Below are 19,046 nucleotides of genomic sequence, written 5' to 3' on the forward strand. Positions count from 1 at the left end.
TTGTCACTATTTTTGGATGGAATTGCTGTAAGTGCCGTTTCCCATTTTAATGGAATGTACTTCGATTAAAAAAATTTGACAAATTGTTGACTTTGTGATGGGTTGGTGTTGTTTTTCCTTGTCACTATTTTCGGATGGAATCGCTGTAAGTGCCGTTTCGCATTTTAATGAAATATAGTTCGATTAAAAAAAAAATCTTATCACGTTGATTTTTCAAATTCTATGTTTTTTGGTCTTAAAATGTTTGTTTATACTCACTTTGTTTGGTTGAGGTTTTTTATTGAAAACTGTATCGAAAGTAAAAGTTACTCTCAAAATAATGAACCAAGCGGAGTGACTATGTTTATAGTATGAGTAGTGCACACCAGAAAAAAACATCTTAACTGGGCAAGTAAATTCTGGTAGAGGTGAGGAAGGAGTGGGCTACGTGGCACAAGCAGAAAACCTGGGACAGGGGAGTGGGACAGGCAAATTAGGACAGGGGATCCGGAGCCTTCGCTAAAAGCCTAAGAAAGTTGTCTACAAGAGATTAAATTATTTTCACCGATGGTGGAAATTACGGATTTCCCACCACCGTGATTACGGGCTCCAACTGTTCATATCCTCACAACGAGAGTGGGCCGAGACCGAAATGGGCCAAGATAATTAAGCCACCCATCGGATCACCGCGGTCCCAAACCCACATATTATAGGCGGCAAAAAATTCGAAGAAACCAAAAACTGAGCAAAACCCATTTGGCGCCAGCCGAAGTTCTTCCAAATTTCCAGATTCCCGGGGGAAATTCAATTCTCACACACACAACCCCTTTCTTAAACTCCACAAGTACTTGGGGAAACACACGGTTTGCGACAAAATGGCGATTGCTTCAAGCTCTGCGTCCAAACGGAGCTCTTCTCCTGATCAGAAGGGCAAGGTTGGAAAGGGTGTCGAGACCAAGGAAGAGAAATCTCGGAAGCGATCGGAGGATGGGTGTGATTTGCCCGAGAAACGCTCGAAGGGTCCGGGTGTTCGTGTCATCCACGGTCGAATCTACGATTCTGAGCATGGGAAGACTTGCCACCAGGTATTTGATGAAACCCTCGTGTGAAAACTACTAACTTGTTATTTTCTCTTCGTTTGATGCAAAAATGGGCGACCATAGATTATTGTATTTTTTTTAATAACTTGGGTGTTCAGGCTAGCTTAGATTATCGTTTATATGTTTTTACATTCAGGAACAGAAAGTCTACGCACACAACTTCAAAACATAACTTGAGACACAAAGCACATGGACTCATATGCATCGAATGGTTTTGAACGCAGTTGTGTTTTAAAATAGTGTGCGCATCTCTATTCATTCAAGAATACACACATATAACGTGTGTTCATGTCTATGCAGGCACTGTAGTGGTTTCATTTTGAGATTTTGCCCCGTTCAAGGGCTCATTGGTTCAACCTTTTTTGTTGTTTCTTAAGCTAAATAAGAAAAATGCAGAATAAGCTAAGCTTTTTTTGGTTACCTTTGATTATTTGTGTACCACTTTTCAGCCCCTTTGGATTGAAAGATTTGGTAGGAAAAGAAAATAAAGGACTAAGATTTCTCACCAAATCACTTGTTTGGAGTGAATGATTTCGTGAGAAATGGGTTGCAAATTGCAATGTACAAAAATGATATATGTTGACTGGTTGTTTCCCTTTTCTTACCATCCAAACGGGCTGTTATTTTGTTTGGTGGTCATATGAGATAACAAAATGTGCAAGAGTGTAAGCCAGATAAATTATGTAGTATGTGTTTAAATTAAGAAAATAAACACATAAGATGGCGAAGTTAACAAGTCCTAAGCCTTGCTGTTTTAAGATCTGAATTTGGGTTTCGCTTTCCCCTTTCTTTTTTCTTTGAAACCTTGCAGAAAATACAAAATCAAGAGGGGAAAACCCTGAAAAACCCCATTAATGGTCTGTTCAGTTATTCAAACAAACAAGAAAAAAAGAAGAAGAAGAGAACACAGATTGGGGCTACCATGAAAGGTTTTGAGAACCAGAAAGAATTTGCATTCACTGTGTTTCAAGTAGTACCAATGATATCCATTATATAGGCAAGTGATACACAACATAAATGAGCTTATGTCAACTTGTTTCCCTAATGCCAAAGCTTAAGATCCAATGAGATACCACATTCACAAAGTACGTAAATGCTCTTATATGACTTGAATATTTAAGGTGGTTGTCTAAAACTACCATGTTCACAAAGTGCATCTCCAATCCCTCTTTCTTGGTGCATGGCTTCATCTTCTCGATCTGCTTTGAGCATTAGTTAATAAGGCACTGTGAATCTTAAACAACTGCTGCACAAGAAGAGTTAACTTGTGCTCCATTATGTGAACAAATACTTTCAAAGGACCATTTGAGGGAAGGATTTACCTTTTCCTATTAAAGCAATTCAAAATGTTAAATCAGAAGCCCTAGGACTTTTGTTCAACACTTACTTTGCAATGGACTACTGACTACATTAATATCGTCTATCACTTTGACAATCAAGATCAAGTTATTGTGAGACAACACTTGTCTTTTGATACAATACACACACACATTAGAACTCGGGATGATAAAACACGACAATGGAAGGAAGTTTATTTGGAAACAAATGTGATGTTTTTCTCTTGAGAAGAGGTGGTTTCGTATCAACAAAGACATAGATTTATAGAGCATAATTTGTTGCAGGTTATGGTTTTCCTCATTGTGGCATTTGAAACTTGAAAGCATTGATCCGTACTTTTTTGTTTGCAACAATATGCAGTATGAATCAAGAATTACATAAGATTAGTCTCAATTGTATTTTTGCACGTACGATCTCATCTCCTTTTCTAATTGAATGAGCTAAATCACTTTTGCAGTGCCGTCAAAAAACGAGGGATTTTGTGGCTTCCTGCAAGAATCAGAAAAAAAATGACCAGCAATGTACTATAAACTTTTGTCACAAGTGCCTCTTAAACAGGTTGGATACGTTTTTGTTACTCCTCGTAGTATTGTCATATCTTTTACGTATTAATTGATGGGAGGAGGGGTGATTGCATGGTATTTCATGCAACGGGTTTGTTTGGTTGTGAATCAGATATGGAGAGAAGGCAGAAGAAGTGGCAGTTTTGGAGGACTGGAGCTGTCCAAAGTGCAGAGGCATCTGCAATTGCAGTTTCTGCATGTAAGTGTTTGATAACTTACTATTTTGCTTTATTTTCTTCCGGATAATTAACATTTCATCGCAGAAAATAATTTGACACTTAAATACCATCACGGGCATTGCCCCTGAACTACATCAATCTGACAGAACCAAAGAAAATAATGGGCTGTTTCAAATTCATTCTTTCATGCTCATAAATGTTTTGTTTCAATCTTCTTATTTTTTGCAGTTTATTTCAAGTGTTTTAGAAACAACTGCATTTTTCAGGAAGAAACGAGGGCACCAACCCACAGGGATTCTTGTGCACACAGCCAAGGCAACTGGTTTTTCCTCTGTTTCACAGCTTCTCCATATTCAAGGTTCTGAAAATCTTGATGTTGTCAAGAATGTAAAAGCTGTGAGTATTCTGCCCAAAATGCTGCTAATTCAAACAATCTGTGTCATATCCTTTACATACCAAATGTTGCTACTTCAAACATTGTAAAAGATACAGATTGTTGTATTATGTACTAGGCAATGTGTATCTTTTCATTGAAATTAAGCACGTGCGATTCGCACGTTCTTGAAAACTAGTTTGTCATAGTCTATGTTACATGAATCCTCCCAAATGTACGAAATACTCGCTTTGGATACTCAATAATCAATAATTGGATAAGGGTGTGGATGAAACAGACACTTAGATACATACCCGCACCTGACACATAGGTTACAGTCAATACACATTTAATGTTGGCATCCATCCGCATGTGTGTTGTTTGGGGTAATTGGCTGACCTTCTCCAGATACGTATTGATTTGGAAAATCTACTTGGGATTTTTATTCATTATTGTATAGATTTAGCTCTATATATAGGATTATGTGAAATACACAACCTTTCCTCCTCTTGCTCTCTGTATCTATGTTGCATCACGAATGGTACCAGTACGAGGAATGGAATCGTGATACTCCACATGCCTAAATTGTGGTAAGTTCTACTAAGGATAGCTTTTATGGATACCAAAATTGGAACTTATTTTTTCAAGCAACAATCGTGTTGTAAAACGACGTACTGTTCCTCAAATTATTTATATGAAATACAATTTTAGGAGCATAAACATTTTCTCTACAAAATTTTCATTCTTTCAAAATTTAACTTCACTAGTTTTGGGCACGTGCTTGTCTTCAGTGGAAGCATTCAAATCTTGCACCTAATAAACGCAAGCCGACTCACATAAGTTACGCCATGGTTAAAAATTTGGAAAGGGTAATTGTAGTCTGTAGGGGGAAAACAAAGAGGTTGCCTTGTTGTGGGCCATGTGTGAGCTGAAATTATAACCAAACAGGAAATCTTGTAGAAAGGAAGATAGGAGGCACTGTGTATGTGATTTTGGCAAGAGGATAGGAGGAAAGCAACGACGTGCTGCTTCTCCCCGTTTTTATAAAAGGTAAGGATAAGTTGAATTTTAGGAAAACCTTTGGTAATCGCTTCGATCACTAAATTTACCGATTTGGAATGTAAGTGGACAATAATTTGCTAGGGCTTTAGCATCCTTTGTAACATATCTTTGCTTCAATTTCTTTTCGATTTATCATTTCGTTTGTAGTTTATCAGTGTTATTGTTACCTTGTCGGCTAAGTGTATGCCTATGTTTATAATGATTTTCCTTCACAGGAGCCTATTAAACGAGGAAAGGAAAATTCTTTTAGTGGAAATATTAATATGAATTCACATTCTATAGCTTTGCCATCAATCCCAAACGGGCAAAAACTCAAGACAATGAAACAGACAGGGTTAAAGGAAAAGGAAAATGGCAATCGTGGCAATGGCATTTTGTTGAATGAGACAAGTCATGTTAAGCCTCAGATCTCTAATGAGAGGTTGAAGAAGACACATCATCGAAAACAGACTGATGGAGTTTTAGCTAAGGGAGGGTTAAAGGATACAAAAGAAGATAACCAGCATGATGAGATTTTGCTGAAGGAGACTAATACCAGAAACCCTCCAGTTTCAAAACAAGGATCTCCGAGGATGCAGGATAGCATGGGGCATTGTGTGATTTCTATGAAAGAGGTGAAAACTAATAGAGATGTTATCGTTCCAGAAGATGAAAAGAATCTAGAGGTTAGCGTTTCTGACGATGTTTCATCCAATCTGATTGCATGCAAAAAGAGTAAAGATCAGAAGGATAGCAGACCCTATAAAGTTGAAGCAGATGCCTTGAAGCTCCAAAACAATGATATTGATGTTGACATCCCATTGCCTCAAGGTGCAGAGGTAACTATCGTAGCTGGGGTTGACCTACCAGCAGAAGATGTTGGCTATGCCTTGCAATTCTTGGAATTCTGCACAGCTTTTAATGAGGTAGTAAGCATACTAAATTTATTTCTATAATGCGAGAAGAAATGTACCTTAGCATGCGTGGTGTTTCTGGTTCATAGTTAAGTTTATAGACATTGTTGAGTTTGGCCTGGAGATCTTTCCACTAACATGTTGGAGACCCTAAGTTTATAGACGCACCATGATGAACTGTTCTCAAGGATGAGGTACATAGTACTGATGAAGATAAACAATCACTCTGGATGGAGGGGTTGGTAAAAAAAAATCATTGAGAAACATATAACTTGTTGGGATAAATAAAGGAGCTGAGAAATGGTGGGAAATGAAGGAAATCAGTGTATATATAAGCTGTCTGTTTTTCTTCTGGCAACTCGCTAGATTTCACCAAAATTGGTGAGATTTCTTGAGAAACCATTATGATTTATTTTCTCATCCAATCACTCCATCCAAACGGATTGTAGGAATACTGTCAACTGTGCTTCGTATTTTCCTCTATTTATTGAAGCTATATTGACTAGGTTCTAATGAAAAATTGTTATAAGCATTCACAATTTGCTTCAGGTTGGATGTGCAGTTCATTGATGTTATTTTAATGTCTGGTGAGAATCCCAATATTTTAGTAGCATATCAGATACTTTTTTCACTTTCCCATTCTCCTTTGGTAGATTCTTGATTTGAAGCAAGGGGAGCCTTCAAAACTACTTAGAGAATTAATGCATGGGCGACGTGGCCGCCCAGGGAAATATTCTCCAGCTGTCCAGTTTCATATCCAGTTGCTGTCAATAATACTAGAGGACTTGGGGGAAGAGTATGAGCCTCACCACTAGAGTTATGTTCTTAATCAAACTTGTTACCATCTAATTGCTGTAATGTTTTATGTCAGCTCTGAAGCAATAACTCAGAAAAATGGCAAAAATTCGTGGCTGCATGCTCTACAGAAGTGTGCCTCCAGATCGCAGAGTGTACTGAAAAAACTGAAGTTGGATTTGTTTGGTCAGGAAGCTGATGATTATGATAGTTTAGACTCCTCAGAAAGGCTTAGACTCTTAGTGTTTTTGTGCGATGAAGTTCTTTGTACTGCGTAAGTGATAACGGTTTGCACTTTCCCCCCTCTTAATGTCGTCTTTTACTTTCTTACATCTTACAGAAAGCCATTGGCAATTTATTGAACTTTCTTGCAGACATGCAAGGAGTTGGATGGATGATCAGAACTTTAAAATTATTCAAAATATGAAGGAAACAAAAGAAAAAAATCTTGCTGCAAAACAAAAGGTAGCAGAACTCGTGAACTACTGTTGCCTTCAGGGCTTTGATTTTTATTTTTTTTTTCAAATTCTGTCATCAACTTTGATAATTTGTGCAGGAGAAACAATTGAAGCAGAAGATGGTGGATGAGGTGGCCAAAGCTATCATAGCGAAAAATGGTGCTCCTCTGTCAATTTCTGAGCATGAAGCTGTTGTTTTGCAAATTAAAACTGAAGTGGCTCAAGCTCGTGCAGAAATAATGGAATCACAAGACATGGTACCTAATGGTATGTTCTGTATGTCTACAAATTTAGAACTTTGGGCTGCAAATATGTTGAGTTGAAAGGGTTCTTGGGCTATTAAAATTTGAACTTTGGGCTTCTTGATTTTGGGTAGAGGTTGAGCTCGATTGAGTTTAAGTTAACAACCCTAAAGAGCTTGTTTGCTATTGGTTGATGCTTGCGCTTTTTGTGGTTCTAATTGAGCTTGTTAAATGACTTAAGGTATTTTGAGGTGAGAACTTACTCGTCCTAAGAAATTGGAACATTTTAACTAGGCTTTTGTGAAAGATCAACAAACCAACGTTTGGAATGGCTCACTATTTATATATTATACACTCGCCAGTAACTTTTACTCAAAGTGTATTTACAAAATGAAACATTTATACTAATACAACGGCTCATAAACTTGTGTCAATTTCGTACAAAATACATTAGATAGGAATTTGCATTTGCGAACAAAGTTGCTTCACTTCAGTCCACAGCTATTCAGCTGCAGCTTGGTTTGTCACCACCGCCATTTTGCGGTCTGTTTAATTTTGACACTGCATTAATCAGAGAAAGTGTGGTTCTGTAAGGATATGCTTCAAGTCCATATTCTCAAACCATATCATCGTTTTCTTCTTATGTAGGTTTGACAAAATAATCTGACTTTCTTTCTCATAAACTCCTGCAGGTATAAAGGGATCTGCTGCTGTTAGAACTGAACCTATTCTCTCGGACAGTAACGGATGCACTTATTGGAAATTAAATGGATATTCTGACAACTCTAATGTCCTGCTTCAAGGTTAGGTTTTCATGATTGTTTTAAAATGTATCCAGGGCTTCATTTTACTAATGAAATTCAAGTCAATTTTTTTCTTTAATTTACAGATGTGGGAACCTTGGATGCTGTTGAGTCGAGTGAAAAATGGTTCACCTTTGATGTTAAACAGGAAAGAGAGATTGAAGAATACATTTCTTCTCGAAGGTGAATATCATAATTTGTTTCACATGTACCCTGTAGTTGCATTTTGTAAACTTCATATGCAAGGGTATGAATTTCTTGCATCCTTTTATCTACAGGATATCTAAGGGTAGTTTTATCAAGTATGGTAAACATAGGAACATTGAAATTCTTCCTTTATAGTTTCATTTGTGTTTCTCTGAAATTTGCATAGAATACAGTTTATTTTAACAGCAGCACAATACAATTTGACATTGAAAGAAAAGTCTGAGAGTAAAAAAGATTGGAGAGATTTTAGAAGCAGTAGAGGTCTTTTAATTAAACAAGTGAATTTTGTTCGTAATCCCCATGTCGACAAGCTCATTTATGGAAATCTTTGACAAATTAAGAATTTGAGTTTTCCTAAGAATGTAAGGTACCAGCCCTACAGCATTTCCTCCATATCTACTTTTACCCATGTTTTCTGTCCCAAGGTGGAATTATGGGGTCAAAATTTCCTTGTTCTTCTTGGTGAGGGATTTGAACAATGAACATGATTCTATGACAAGATAAAGATTTACATCTATGATGTCTCAGTTTTCTAGCTATTTTAACAGGGAGTTTCTAAATAGAATCGTTCAGAATGTTATAAACTGAGATTTTGGGGAGGGGCAATTTTACTGTTAATATTCTCAAGTTCAACATAGCGGGACTAGATGTGCTCTGATTCATTTCGGCTTTATTGACAGAAATTATTACTTTGTTCAACATAGCGGGACTAGATGTGCTCTGATTCATTTCGGCTTTGTTGACGAAAATTATTACTTTGTTTATGTTAACGAATACAGAGTAACAGAAATGCTAGGGACAAAGAAAATTTACCCCGAAAGTATCCCGAAAAGATCAACTAGTGGTTGAAATTCACTTTGATGTGTGTGACATAATTATCAAAGTGATTATCAACCATTGATTGCTGTTCTCGGGGTACTTTCAGGGTAAGTTTTCTTTGTACCTAGCATTCCCCTAACGAATAATATAATTGGTTGATCCTCAACAGTGTAAGCAACTTTTACAGGAAAACAAGGCCATGGTCTCGAAAGCGTACTGACGGACTGTCATCTAGTAATTAGCAAAAGCAGACCTGGTTTTGCTACTTTTCTATCCATTTAGTCAGTGCAATCAAGGTACCTCTAGATCATCTACTTGACTATCTTTGCCAATCATGTTAATATCACTTACGTCCTATTCCTGGTTGTGGAAGTGTTATTATTACCTACGCTATCCATCCTATGTTTAGATTTAGGATTTGACAAGGAAAACGAAACTGCTTATGCCTCATCATTTTACCAGAACCAAAAAATCACCTTAGCAATGAATTTACCCTCATTTTCCCAGCCTAACTAATCGAAATTCAAGAGCAATGAACTTAACTTTCCTAATTTCATTTTGATTTCCTTTATTTTATCCCTAAACTTTAGAACTAAATGATCAACACGTCTAAGTTGAATAATTAAGAAGATAAGCTGTTTAAGATGACTATCTATTGGATTCAGAAAGATTGCGTCTGTCGAATCACAGTTTGGGTTTTCTTACTAGAGATGTTTTTCCTAGCTAAAACTAACACCCTGTCTTCTGTTGCTATATAGCAGGTGGCCATGAAATGATCAGAAGACTATTGGCTGCACCATTCTCTCTTTAGAAAGGCCCAGAAGCTTCCATGGGATTTTTGTTGATTGAATTGCCCAAAATTTGGACTTTCAGACGCTGCTTTGTTACAATGTTGTATGATTTTGCTGTTAAAACATCTTGTTAGACTATTCTGTTGACTGTTATAACCCGGGGAAGCTATCCTCCATTGGTATCTGTACTGTACTGCTTGTTTTTTGGACAAGGATTGCCAACTGATGTCTATAGTATTAAACTCACTTTGCCCCACAACCAGTGTCTCACTTCTTCTCATTGAAGACAAACGTTTGCCTAAGATTCGTATTTCCATTTGTATTTGTCATTCATGAGCCGAGCAAGTCGTTTTAATTCAAAACTTTAGTACGCTTCAGAAACGTGCTTGATTTGTTTGTCAATTTTAAACAAAGAAGTGCAGTTTCCCCCCCTATTTGGTCAGTCGATAGAAGGGTACATTTACAAATATTCTTGGAGTCACATTAATAAAAGAACAAGTCAGCAGTAACTAACCAAGCTAAACATTTAAATGTCACCTGAGGTGGTATCTTGGTGGTCGGTGGGTTACTCCCACATAGGGTTGCAAACGAGCCGAGTCGAGCCGAGTTTTACTATGTTCAAGCTTGTTTATTAAGTTTTTAACGAACACGAGCTCGAGCTCAGTGAAAACTTAACGAGTCGAGCTCGAGCCGAGCGGGCCTTGGCTTGACTCGAGCTCGAGTTTGTTCATGAGTCTTAACGGACCAACGAAAAATGTATATATATCCTCGCATAGGCTTAATACAACCAAAAATATTTTGATTGTGAAAATATACATCTTTCATTTTCCTATGGAGGGATGGTGTGCTTGTGCTCTCGCCTCCCTTGATTGACTGGAAACTGAAAACGAAAAGAACAAATTATGAAATAACAATAAAAATTAGCGAGCCGACTTGAGCCGAGCTTATCCTAGCTCGAGCTAGGCTCTTTTACAAAACGAGCTGAAAAAATCAGCTCGAGCTTGTTCGTTTAACTTCCGAGCCGAGCTTGAACGAGCCACTAACGAGCCGAGCTGCGATTCGTTTGCAGCCCTACTTCCACAGGGTTCAACCCTCAAAGGTCACAGGTGAGCGATGTTCCTCGACCGTCTTATTTGGAAGTGTACAAGAGTGATCAACTGAGCGAGCTTGATTAACTTTGACATTTTAAACATTACTTATACCATCATGAAGCCGAATGGTGAGTTGCTCAGGCTCGGTGAGCTTTTAAGATTTTTCCGTTTAAGCTTAATTTATTTATGCAACAAGATAATTACAAATGATACTTAAGCAAACCGAACATGAGTTGACTTGACTGTCTGGGTCAGCGTATAGCTCTAAAATGAGGGCTCAATGATGGGCATCAAACTACAAATCTGCACGTACCTACGAGCTGATTCCAAGAATGAAGATCGAAGATAAGTCAACGCAATATAAAAGAATACAACATTATGTGCAATTTAGTTTACCGTCGAGGAGTATATAAAAAGATATGGAATGACAAACTCAACACTTACAGAAACGAAATGTTTTTTTACCCCCATCATATATTGGTAGAACTCTCTGCCAAATTGGTTTCCAATACCTCTCGGCTTGTTTCTTTTCCCTATTCTATTTTTCTTCATACAAAGGATTACATGTCCTATCCTGCATGGACACTGCTAACAAGATATCAGATTTTGATCAACTTCAATATACCTTACTCGGAAATCGTATTTGATATAAGTCGGATTTCATATAGATCTTCTTCTCCCTTCCCTGCACCCACAAAATCAAATGCTTGCTGTAAAACACGAAATATGAGCCATTTCTTATCTTGCCCTACTCCCAAAGCTTTACTGTATATCATGAAGCAAGAGTAGGTAGAACTCACCAATTTCAGCTGTGATCCCTGGACCAAAGAATGAAGTAAATTTTGCCTACAAAACCCAAAGGAGATTGATACATTGGCATGTGACGATACATATTGTCCTCCACAACTAAGAAATGCAAACAAAAGAAAATAGATTCGGGAAGTTGCAGAAATTTCTGTTGCAGAGAAATACTTTCAGAGATGGAGCTGTATTAACTGTGACAAGACACAAACTCGCGAGGAGAATGTAACAATCAAGAAAGTAGATAGCTGAGGAAAACAAACACTGAAAATTGGTTATATGCACATTCACAGAATCATCACCTGTCTTTTCTCAAAATCTGACAACTGCAGGTCTTTCGCCTTAAACACCAAAACTAAGCAGTATCTACCATCTTCAATGACCTGGAGCATGGTTGTTAACATCATAAAATGCCAGCGAAAAACAGAGTAAAGTAGCTATGAAAAAGAACCAAGGTAAATAAACCATGGGACGGTATAATTTGAAGAACTAGCCATTTCCTTTTCTTTTTTTGGTAATGAAGAACTAGCTATTTCTGTTTCCCTCTATCTCCCTCTCTGAGCTAACATCTAAACATAAGGTGGCGCAATCAAGTCAACAAACAACATGGTTACTTGCACCCAACCCCTCTTCTGGATTAAAAATATGGAAAAAGGAAGGATAAGCCATAGTTTTCAATATCGATCTATGGTTCAGTGGCTGGGGGCCCTTGTTAATTTGGAACCATAGGTTGTTGGTTCAATTCTTCTGGTCTTTGTTGCTTATCAAAAAAGCCATAGTTTTCAACTCCAGCACCATGAAGTTCTGGTAAAATTTTTACTAGAAAATGATGCAGGACTTATACGTACTTTTTCCCAATAAAAATTACCATCCAGAATGCAGGAGCTAGATCTCACAAAGAAACTAAGAGATTTCTTATTAAGCTAGTGTTTGGTTTCCATAATCCGCAGAAATAAATTTGCAAAACAAGTTCAAAGATGTTGCCAAACATGAACGAACAAATGCTGGAAAGTCCTAGGCCGATGAAATTTAAGTATGTCACTAAGACATTTTGGGAAATTTGAGAAACATACTTCTTCACGTATCATTTGCAAAACAGGTGCACTCCTTCGTGGTATTCCTCCACCCTAGCAAGAAGAAGAAAAACTGAGGTAAAAAGGAATCACAACTTTTTTTTATGTTAAAAAGAATTACACAATTACTATACAACCCAAAAAAAGCACGAACAAGGTCTCTAAAGGACACCTTTTTTCCTTCGCTTCTATTGGATTTTGCTACCATTGGTGCTCTAATTGTGGAGTTTTGCCAATCTTCTCTTCTTTGAAGATTTTAAAATGTAGTTGAAAGGGTTTTAATTAGGCTTGTATACATTGTGTAAAGAGGTTGCAGCTCTACTCAAAATCTTTTTGCCTATCAGACTGAGGAAAGTAATAGTAACCAGCCGATAACTGTAAAAGAAAAAGAAAAACTCGTACTAACCATGAGCTTTGATGTCTCTAATCTGGAGCACGAAAAATAAATTAAAAAATTGGTCAAGACAAGCATTGAAATGCTCCCAAAATGTGTCATGTACGGCGACATTCCTTTCATCATCCAACATTCAGACACCACATTGAAAAGTTCTCTTGTACGAGGCTGGGTAACACTTCCAATTTAAGATATCTCTCAACTTTTATTTATGCCTATGATAGAGTAAAAGTCATGCATCAATCTTTTGTGCACCATGATTTACTAGGTCTGATGGACAGGCGTTTCCCAGATTTTCTTCAGCATCCGCAAAGATATCAGCTTATACAACACAAAGTGAGAGAATGTACCTGAGCATATTGAAAAATTCTTTTTAAAGCCTCATCCAAATGTTGCTCATCACCGTAACGATATCTAGTGACATCATTCCTGACCTAATACAAGGAACAAATGTCATTCTCCATGAATGAATGAAACTAAGTCAACTATAGACTACTTTTGTAAGTACTTTATTTTTGGTGAGCAAACTTTTCTCAGTGCTATTACCTGTCATGGGATGTTTTTACAGCGTGTAAAGTATTGCCCTCTATAACAAAGTGATCCTTGGGGCAGTGCTACGATAAAACAATACCATAAGTACCTGTTTAAGAATTGGAGTGGCACATTTTTCCCTCAACATCTGAGCATCTGAGTAAGTCAAGCACGGTACTGGTTTTAGCTCTGCATACTGAAAAAAGCAGAATGCGTCTCAGATATAGCAGATCACGAATTTTATGTGGTATCAGCAACAAGTTCAAGAACTCAAGCATCTTTATTCTTGCACAAGTCATGGTCCAAGCCAACCAAGTAGAATGCCACAGTCTGTTGTATTACAAATTAATCAAGTCAAAACATGTTTTTAGGAGCATACGACCCATTTGTATAGAATATATCTGGCAAAAACTCTACCCTCTCAAGATTTTAGTTTATTGTAATTGAGTTTTTCTCCATCTTTACGAACCAACTAGGAACAATACCGGGGACTACTTTGGATAACTACATTGGCCGTTTTGAAACTGAATTATACCATATTTAAAAAATGCACACTAAAAGTTTTTTTATTTTCATAATGCAGGTTTAATCCTCTAGCTCCCATCACGTAGCTCCACGACACATCATAATTCCATACATTATTTTAGTTCCATATCAAAGTCTAGACAGTTGAAACTGAGGCCTCTCTCAAGCAACTTGTAGGCTGTGCAACAAAAGAAGCAGAATTTGAATTCCAGATGCAGATTCTGGAATAGTCTGACTTACGAAAGAAAGTCTGTAAAATAAAAAGTAAAATTCACCTTGAGAGCCATTCCAATTATGGCAAGAGGAAAACCATAAGTTAGCATTAATGCAGACCATTCAGATCCGGGAAGGATGTTGAAGTATGCCCCAAAACCGTAACTGCAAAGTGCAGATGCGTCAACCTTAGCTATCAAAGATGCTGTTTGATATAAGGCATAATGACGGGATAACTACTCACGAGAGAAGAGTTACACCAAGACTAAGTCCAATAACACCAAATGATACCTGCATAAGCAAGGTCACATCATCATTAGATTCATTCCAATACACAAACTGGGTTGATCGGAAAACAAATCCAACATAAGATAGTCACTTAGGATAGTCTCCTAGATAATCTGAATGGCCATGAATACAGCTTGGTACTCATCTGACCATCCATGTGCCATCATATCCAAGCATATCTTTTAGTACAGCAATGAAATAAGGAGTGATAAAGATTTTGTTTGCTTACATTACATCATTCCCTTACACAAAGACTTGACCTGCCATTTTATGCATTCCATACGAATTTACCTTCTTAGTTCTTATGGAGTTGCAGTTGAACACTATCTTTTACAAATGCTTTTAAATTTTAAGTGATAATTAAGGGGCAATATGCCAATACCAGAATTTAGAGCCTTGCAATTTAAATTTGAATGTTGTATATATATGTTTCCTTCAAACATTTAAAATTTCAAAAGGGATAAAGATTATGGGACAGATGGATTATTAAACTGATTCCTTGGACTATAAGTTAATCCCAGAAAACAAAACTCCTTCAATATTGCTGACCTGAAACTCCAACATTGTTCAAGTCTACTGTGACCATATTTATAGTGCGTACTGTGTGCATAGATCCAAAAGTCCTTCAGACCCATGGACACTCATCATATCCAAAATCAGTTTTACTGCCCATCACTAAAATAATAAGTGCTCTAGAACTCTGGCTAGTGAAATCTACACCCTCTGAGCCAGTTTCACCACATTATCAAACTTCACAGGCCTATTAGGGGCGGCTTAAACCATTACTTTAGCAGGTTTCAAAATATACAATAGATTTCCTTTTCGACATTTGATTTTGATTTTTCCAGTATTGTCGGTACTGGACTACTCATACTGACAGTACTAAAGAAAAACTTCTGAGTAACTAAGTGGCATATCCCCGCAAAATTAAAATAAAGCCATCCCAATAGCTTCTGCATGGAGAAAATTTGTTGGTTTATTACAAAAAGATACTAACATATTTTGTTAAGCTATAGTTTATTTTTTGTATAGAAACTTTTTTTCCATTTAAATTCCTGCCCCTGTTCCTGCCCCTCCGGTATTCCAGGTACCAAACTATTCAAAAGTTGGAACCAAGATTGAGCTACACACAATACAACTCCCCCATTCACTTTTCAAACACACAAAATTTGGGCACAAGTGTCCCCAATATGATCGCCAATTCATGCCACGGGGTGCTGGCATGGTGGTCAAGGAATCGGACTGTGTCTCAGATTTCCTCCGGTGATATCAACTCTTTCGGAACCAGTCTATACAGGCTTTGTTCCTGTTTTAATTGGGCCCGCTAGTGGACCGTAAGATTGGTCCCACATAAGTTAAAGCACGCAATTAGAAGAAGTACCTTGGCGAGAGTAAACTCGTCATCGGGAACGGTTGGCTTGTCGATGGCGGGGGCGGAGGTAGGCTGAGTTGAATCGGCGGCTCTGGGGATGACGAAGACGTGCCTTGTGCGGTAGGGTCTGGCAAAAAGGGGCTCTACATAGTTGAAACAGATGCGAGAATTTGGAGGGGGAGATTGGAGGCGGTTGAAGAGTGAGGAGCGATGGGAGCAGAGGATTGTGGCCCCTCCGCCGGAAAATGATGGTGCGGCGGTTATTGTGGCTGCTTTCGTCGGCATCGCCTGCGTCTCTCTCTCTCTCTCTCTCTCTCTCTCTCTTGACGCTGTTGTGTGTTTTCTCTCTCTAGATATCCGTTGGAGGATGAACAAGAGGCTGCAGTTTTAGGAGCGAGGAAAAGGGGGATCTCGGATCAAAAAAAGAAAAGAAAAGGAAAAGGGGATCTGGACTAGTCTACTCTCAAATCTCAATAGCCAATGCCCAGATGACGTGTCTTTCCAAAATAAGTAATTAAAAAATAAGTACATATTCCAAGCTTAATAAGCTTAATAAAAAAAAAAAAAAATAGGTGAGTGATTTTGCCACTCATTTTTTGTTAATGTCACTATTCTATGTGTAATAGATGATTTATTTTGTGAGAGAAGAAGAGTGACATTAACAAAAAGAGAAGTGGCAAAATCAATTTCCAAAATATGCAATGTTAATTTAATTTGATAGATTTCGATGAGATCTTATGAACGATGTAAAAAAATTGAAAAATTACTTTCATAAATATATTATTTTTAAGTTTAAAAATTAAAAATAACTAGTACTTATTTTGTTAGAAGCTGGGAAAGTGGAACGGGGACTAGTAGTTTATATCGTATGATTTAAAGGCTACATTTTTAATTTTTTTGTCTGAAAAGACTACATTTTTTTTTTTTTGGGTAATTTATATTTACTCTTCATAACTTTTGGTTTGGTTTTTATCAAAAGCTATTGATGATTGAATTTAACTAATATGAGGATCGATTTTGAGCACACGCACAGCGCTAGTTTTAATAAAAATGTATACATTGTCCGTTTGGTAAGTTCCTGTGAAGGAAAATTGCTAGAAACATGGACATACGCTTATGCATGCCGACAAGGCAGGCAGCAATAATATTGATAAAACTGAAAATGAAATGGTATACACTGTAAAAAGAACGGATGCAAAGCCATGTTACAAGGAACGCTATAACCCTAGCAAATTATTGTTCACTCCCATTTCAAAAGGTAAATTTAGTGATTCGAAGCGATCTCACAGGTTTTTCCAAAAAAAAAACTTACTAGTACTAATTAACTTATCGTTACCAATTATAAAAATGGGGAGAAGCAGCACGCCGTTGCTTCCCTCCTTTCTTGTCGAACTCACTTCATTGCTTCCCTTCTATCTTCTTGCAGAAATCACATATCTTCTACTGCATCGATCCCATCTTCCTTTCTACAAGATTTTCAATCGGTTAATTAGAATTTCAGCTCAAACGTGGGGCTCAAAACAAGGCAACCTTTTTGTTTCCCTTCCGTGGTGCAAAAGAATGGGACTCTGATTAAAGTTACCCTTTCCAATTTTCTATGGGAGTCGGCTCGCATTTATTAGGTGCAAGTTTTGGATGCTTCCACTAATTAAAGTCAAGCACGTGCCTAAACTGGTGAAGGTAATTAAAAATCTTGATCAAACAATGAAATTTTTGTGGGAAAAATGTTTTTGCTCTTAAAATTTTATTTCATATGAGTAATTTGAGAAACAGTACTTAATTTCGTTTTACAAGATGATTGTTGCTTGAAGAAATAATTAAGTTCCAATTTTAGTATCCATAAAAGCTATCCCGAGTAGATCTTACCACAATTTAGACAAGTGAAGTACTATCACTTTCCATTCCTCATACTGCAAGTGCGATTCGGATTCGCGATGCAACATAGATACAGAGGAAGAGAATGAGTGGGGATAAAGTGGCAAGTGCATTGTCATAAAAAATGAAAAAAGATGAAAACTAATACTCAATGTTTTAAGTGCTTAGTTATCAAGCATAATTGTTGGAATTAAAACGAAAGCACGAATCATACAAGAATATGCAGAGGAAAGGGGAAAATATCTTACGCCAATTCTAAGGGCATTATGAAGTATTTGGGGACGAGAAGAGGGAAGGCAAAGACTTCGTTGATGAAGAAACCTACTTGATTTTAGAATCGTGACGGATACAGAAATTTGATCCTTTCCAACGTCATCATCGAGTAGGCTGGGGCTCCTATGGCCTCGATCGCCATATTGCCACCTAGTGTGGCAGCTTTTATGTGTGGTTCATATCGAATTGTTTCACTCGATAAATGAGACGCTGAAGGAAATATCAATTGCATATAAATAGTAGGATCAGATTTGTAACAGAAAAACAGTTGTCAATAATGGTGGTATTTACGGGTGCAGTGTCACCTCGTGAATTTCCTTGTTGGATTTTTTTTTTCTTTCCAAATTTCGGCTGTTTTTTCCATCTTGCCCAACTCACATCGTTGCTTCCCTCCTTTCCCGAGCTCACGTCGTTGCTTCCCTTCTATCTTCTTGCAGAAATCACATACCCAATGCATCCTATCTTCCTTTCTACAAGATTTTCTATTGGTTAGAATTTCAGCTCACAAATAGCCCACAACAAGGCAACCTCTTTGTTTCCCTTCCGTGGTGCAAAATAATGGAACTCTATAGATTACAGTTACCCTTTCCAATTTTCCAACCGTGTCGTAACTAATTATGTGAGTCGGCTTGCATTTATTAGGTGCAAGTTTTGGATGCTTCCACTAAAGTAAAGCACGTGCCTAAAACTAGTGAAGGTAAAAATCTAGGAAGAATGAAATTTTTGTAGAGAAAATGTTTATGCTCCTAAAATTGTATTTCATATAAGTAATTTGAGAAACAGTACTTTCGTTGTACAAGATGATTGTCGCTTGAAAAAATAAGTTCCAATTTTGGTATCCATAAAAGCTATCCCGAGCAGAGCTTACCACAATTTAGACATGTGGCGTATCACGTTTTCATTTCCCGTACTGGTACAATTTGGATTCGCGATGCAACATAGATACAGAGAAAGAGAATGAGTGGGGATTAAGTGGTAAGTGCATTGTCATAAAAAAATGAAAAGAAG

The 19,046-nt window shown here is 37.4% G+C and overlaps 2 protein-coding genes across 3 annotated transcripts; one reads left to right on the forward strand and one right to left on the reverse strand.

Annotated features, from left to right (window-relative positions):
- The first annotated feature begins 657 nt into the window (after positions 1 to 657).
- Positions 658 to 9,784, forward strand: LOC131298490 (uncharacterized). 2 transcript variants are annotated; one of them, XM_058323977.1, is made up of 13 exons: positions 658 to 1,064; positions 2,875 to 2,975; positions 3,093 to 3,179; positions 3,426 to 3,555; positions 4,810 to 5,499; positions 6,141 to 6,283; positions 6,359 to 6,556; positions 6,657 to 6,747; positions 6,839 to 7,007; positions 7,675 to 7,785; positions 7,872 to 7,968; positions 8,999 to 9,107; positions 9,570 to 9,784. In XM_058323977.1, the coding sequence occupies exons 1-12, from the start codon at positions 855 to 857 to the stop codon at positions 9,051 to 9,053; spliced, it is 2,082 nt and encodes a 693-aa protein (XP_058179960.1). In that variant the 5' UTR covers positions 658 to 854; the 3' UTR covers positions 9,054 to 9,107; positions 9,570 to 9,784. The 2 variants fall into 2 exon arrangements, with proteins under 2 accessions (XP_058179960.1, XP_058179961.1); XM_058323978.1 differs by having other exon boundaries at positions 9,573 to 9,784.
- A 1,255-nt stretch (positions 9,785 to 11,039) lies between these two features.
- LOC131298032 (uncharacterized) lies at positions 11,040 to 16,289 on the reverse strand. Its single transcript, XM_058323295.1, has 9 exons — positions 15,900 to 16,289; positions 14,475 to 14,521; positions 14,293 to 14,395; positions 13,602 to 13,688; positions 13,312 to 13,395; positions 12,568 to 12,621; positions 11,797 to 11,877; positions 11,494 to 11,539; positions 11,040 to 11,378 (listed from the first exon to the last, which is right to left on the reverse strand). Exons 1-9 carry the CDS (start codon positions 16,173 to 16,175, stop codon positions 11,320 to 11,322), a joined length of 837 nt encoding a protein of 278 aa, XP_058179278.1. The 5' UTR covers positions 16,176 to 16,289; the 3' UTR covers positions 11,040 to 11,319.
- Positions 16,290 to 19,046: the final 2,757 nt, after the last annotated feature.

The sequence above is a fragment of the Rhododendron vialii genome, chromosome 8a, assembly GCF_030253575.1.
Source record: "Rhododendron vialii isolate Sample 1 chromosome 8a, ASM3025357v1".
NCBI lineage: Eukaryota > Viridiplantae > Streptophyta > Magnoliopsida > Ericales > Ericaceae > Rhododendron > Rhododendron vialii.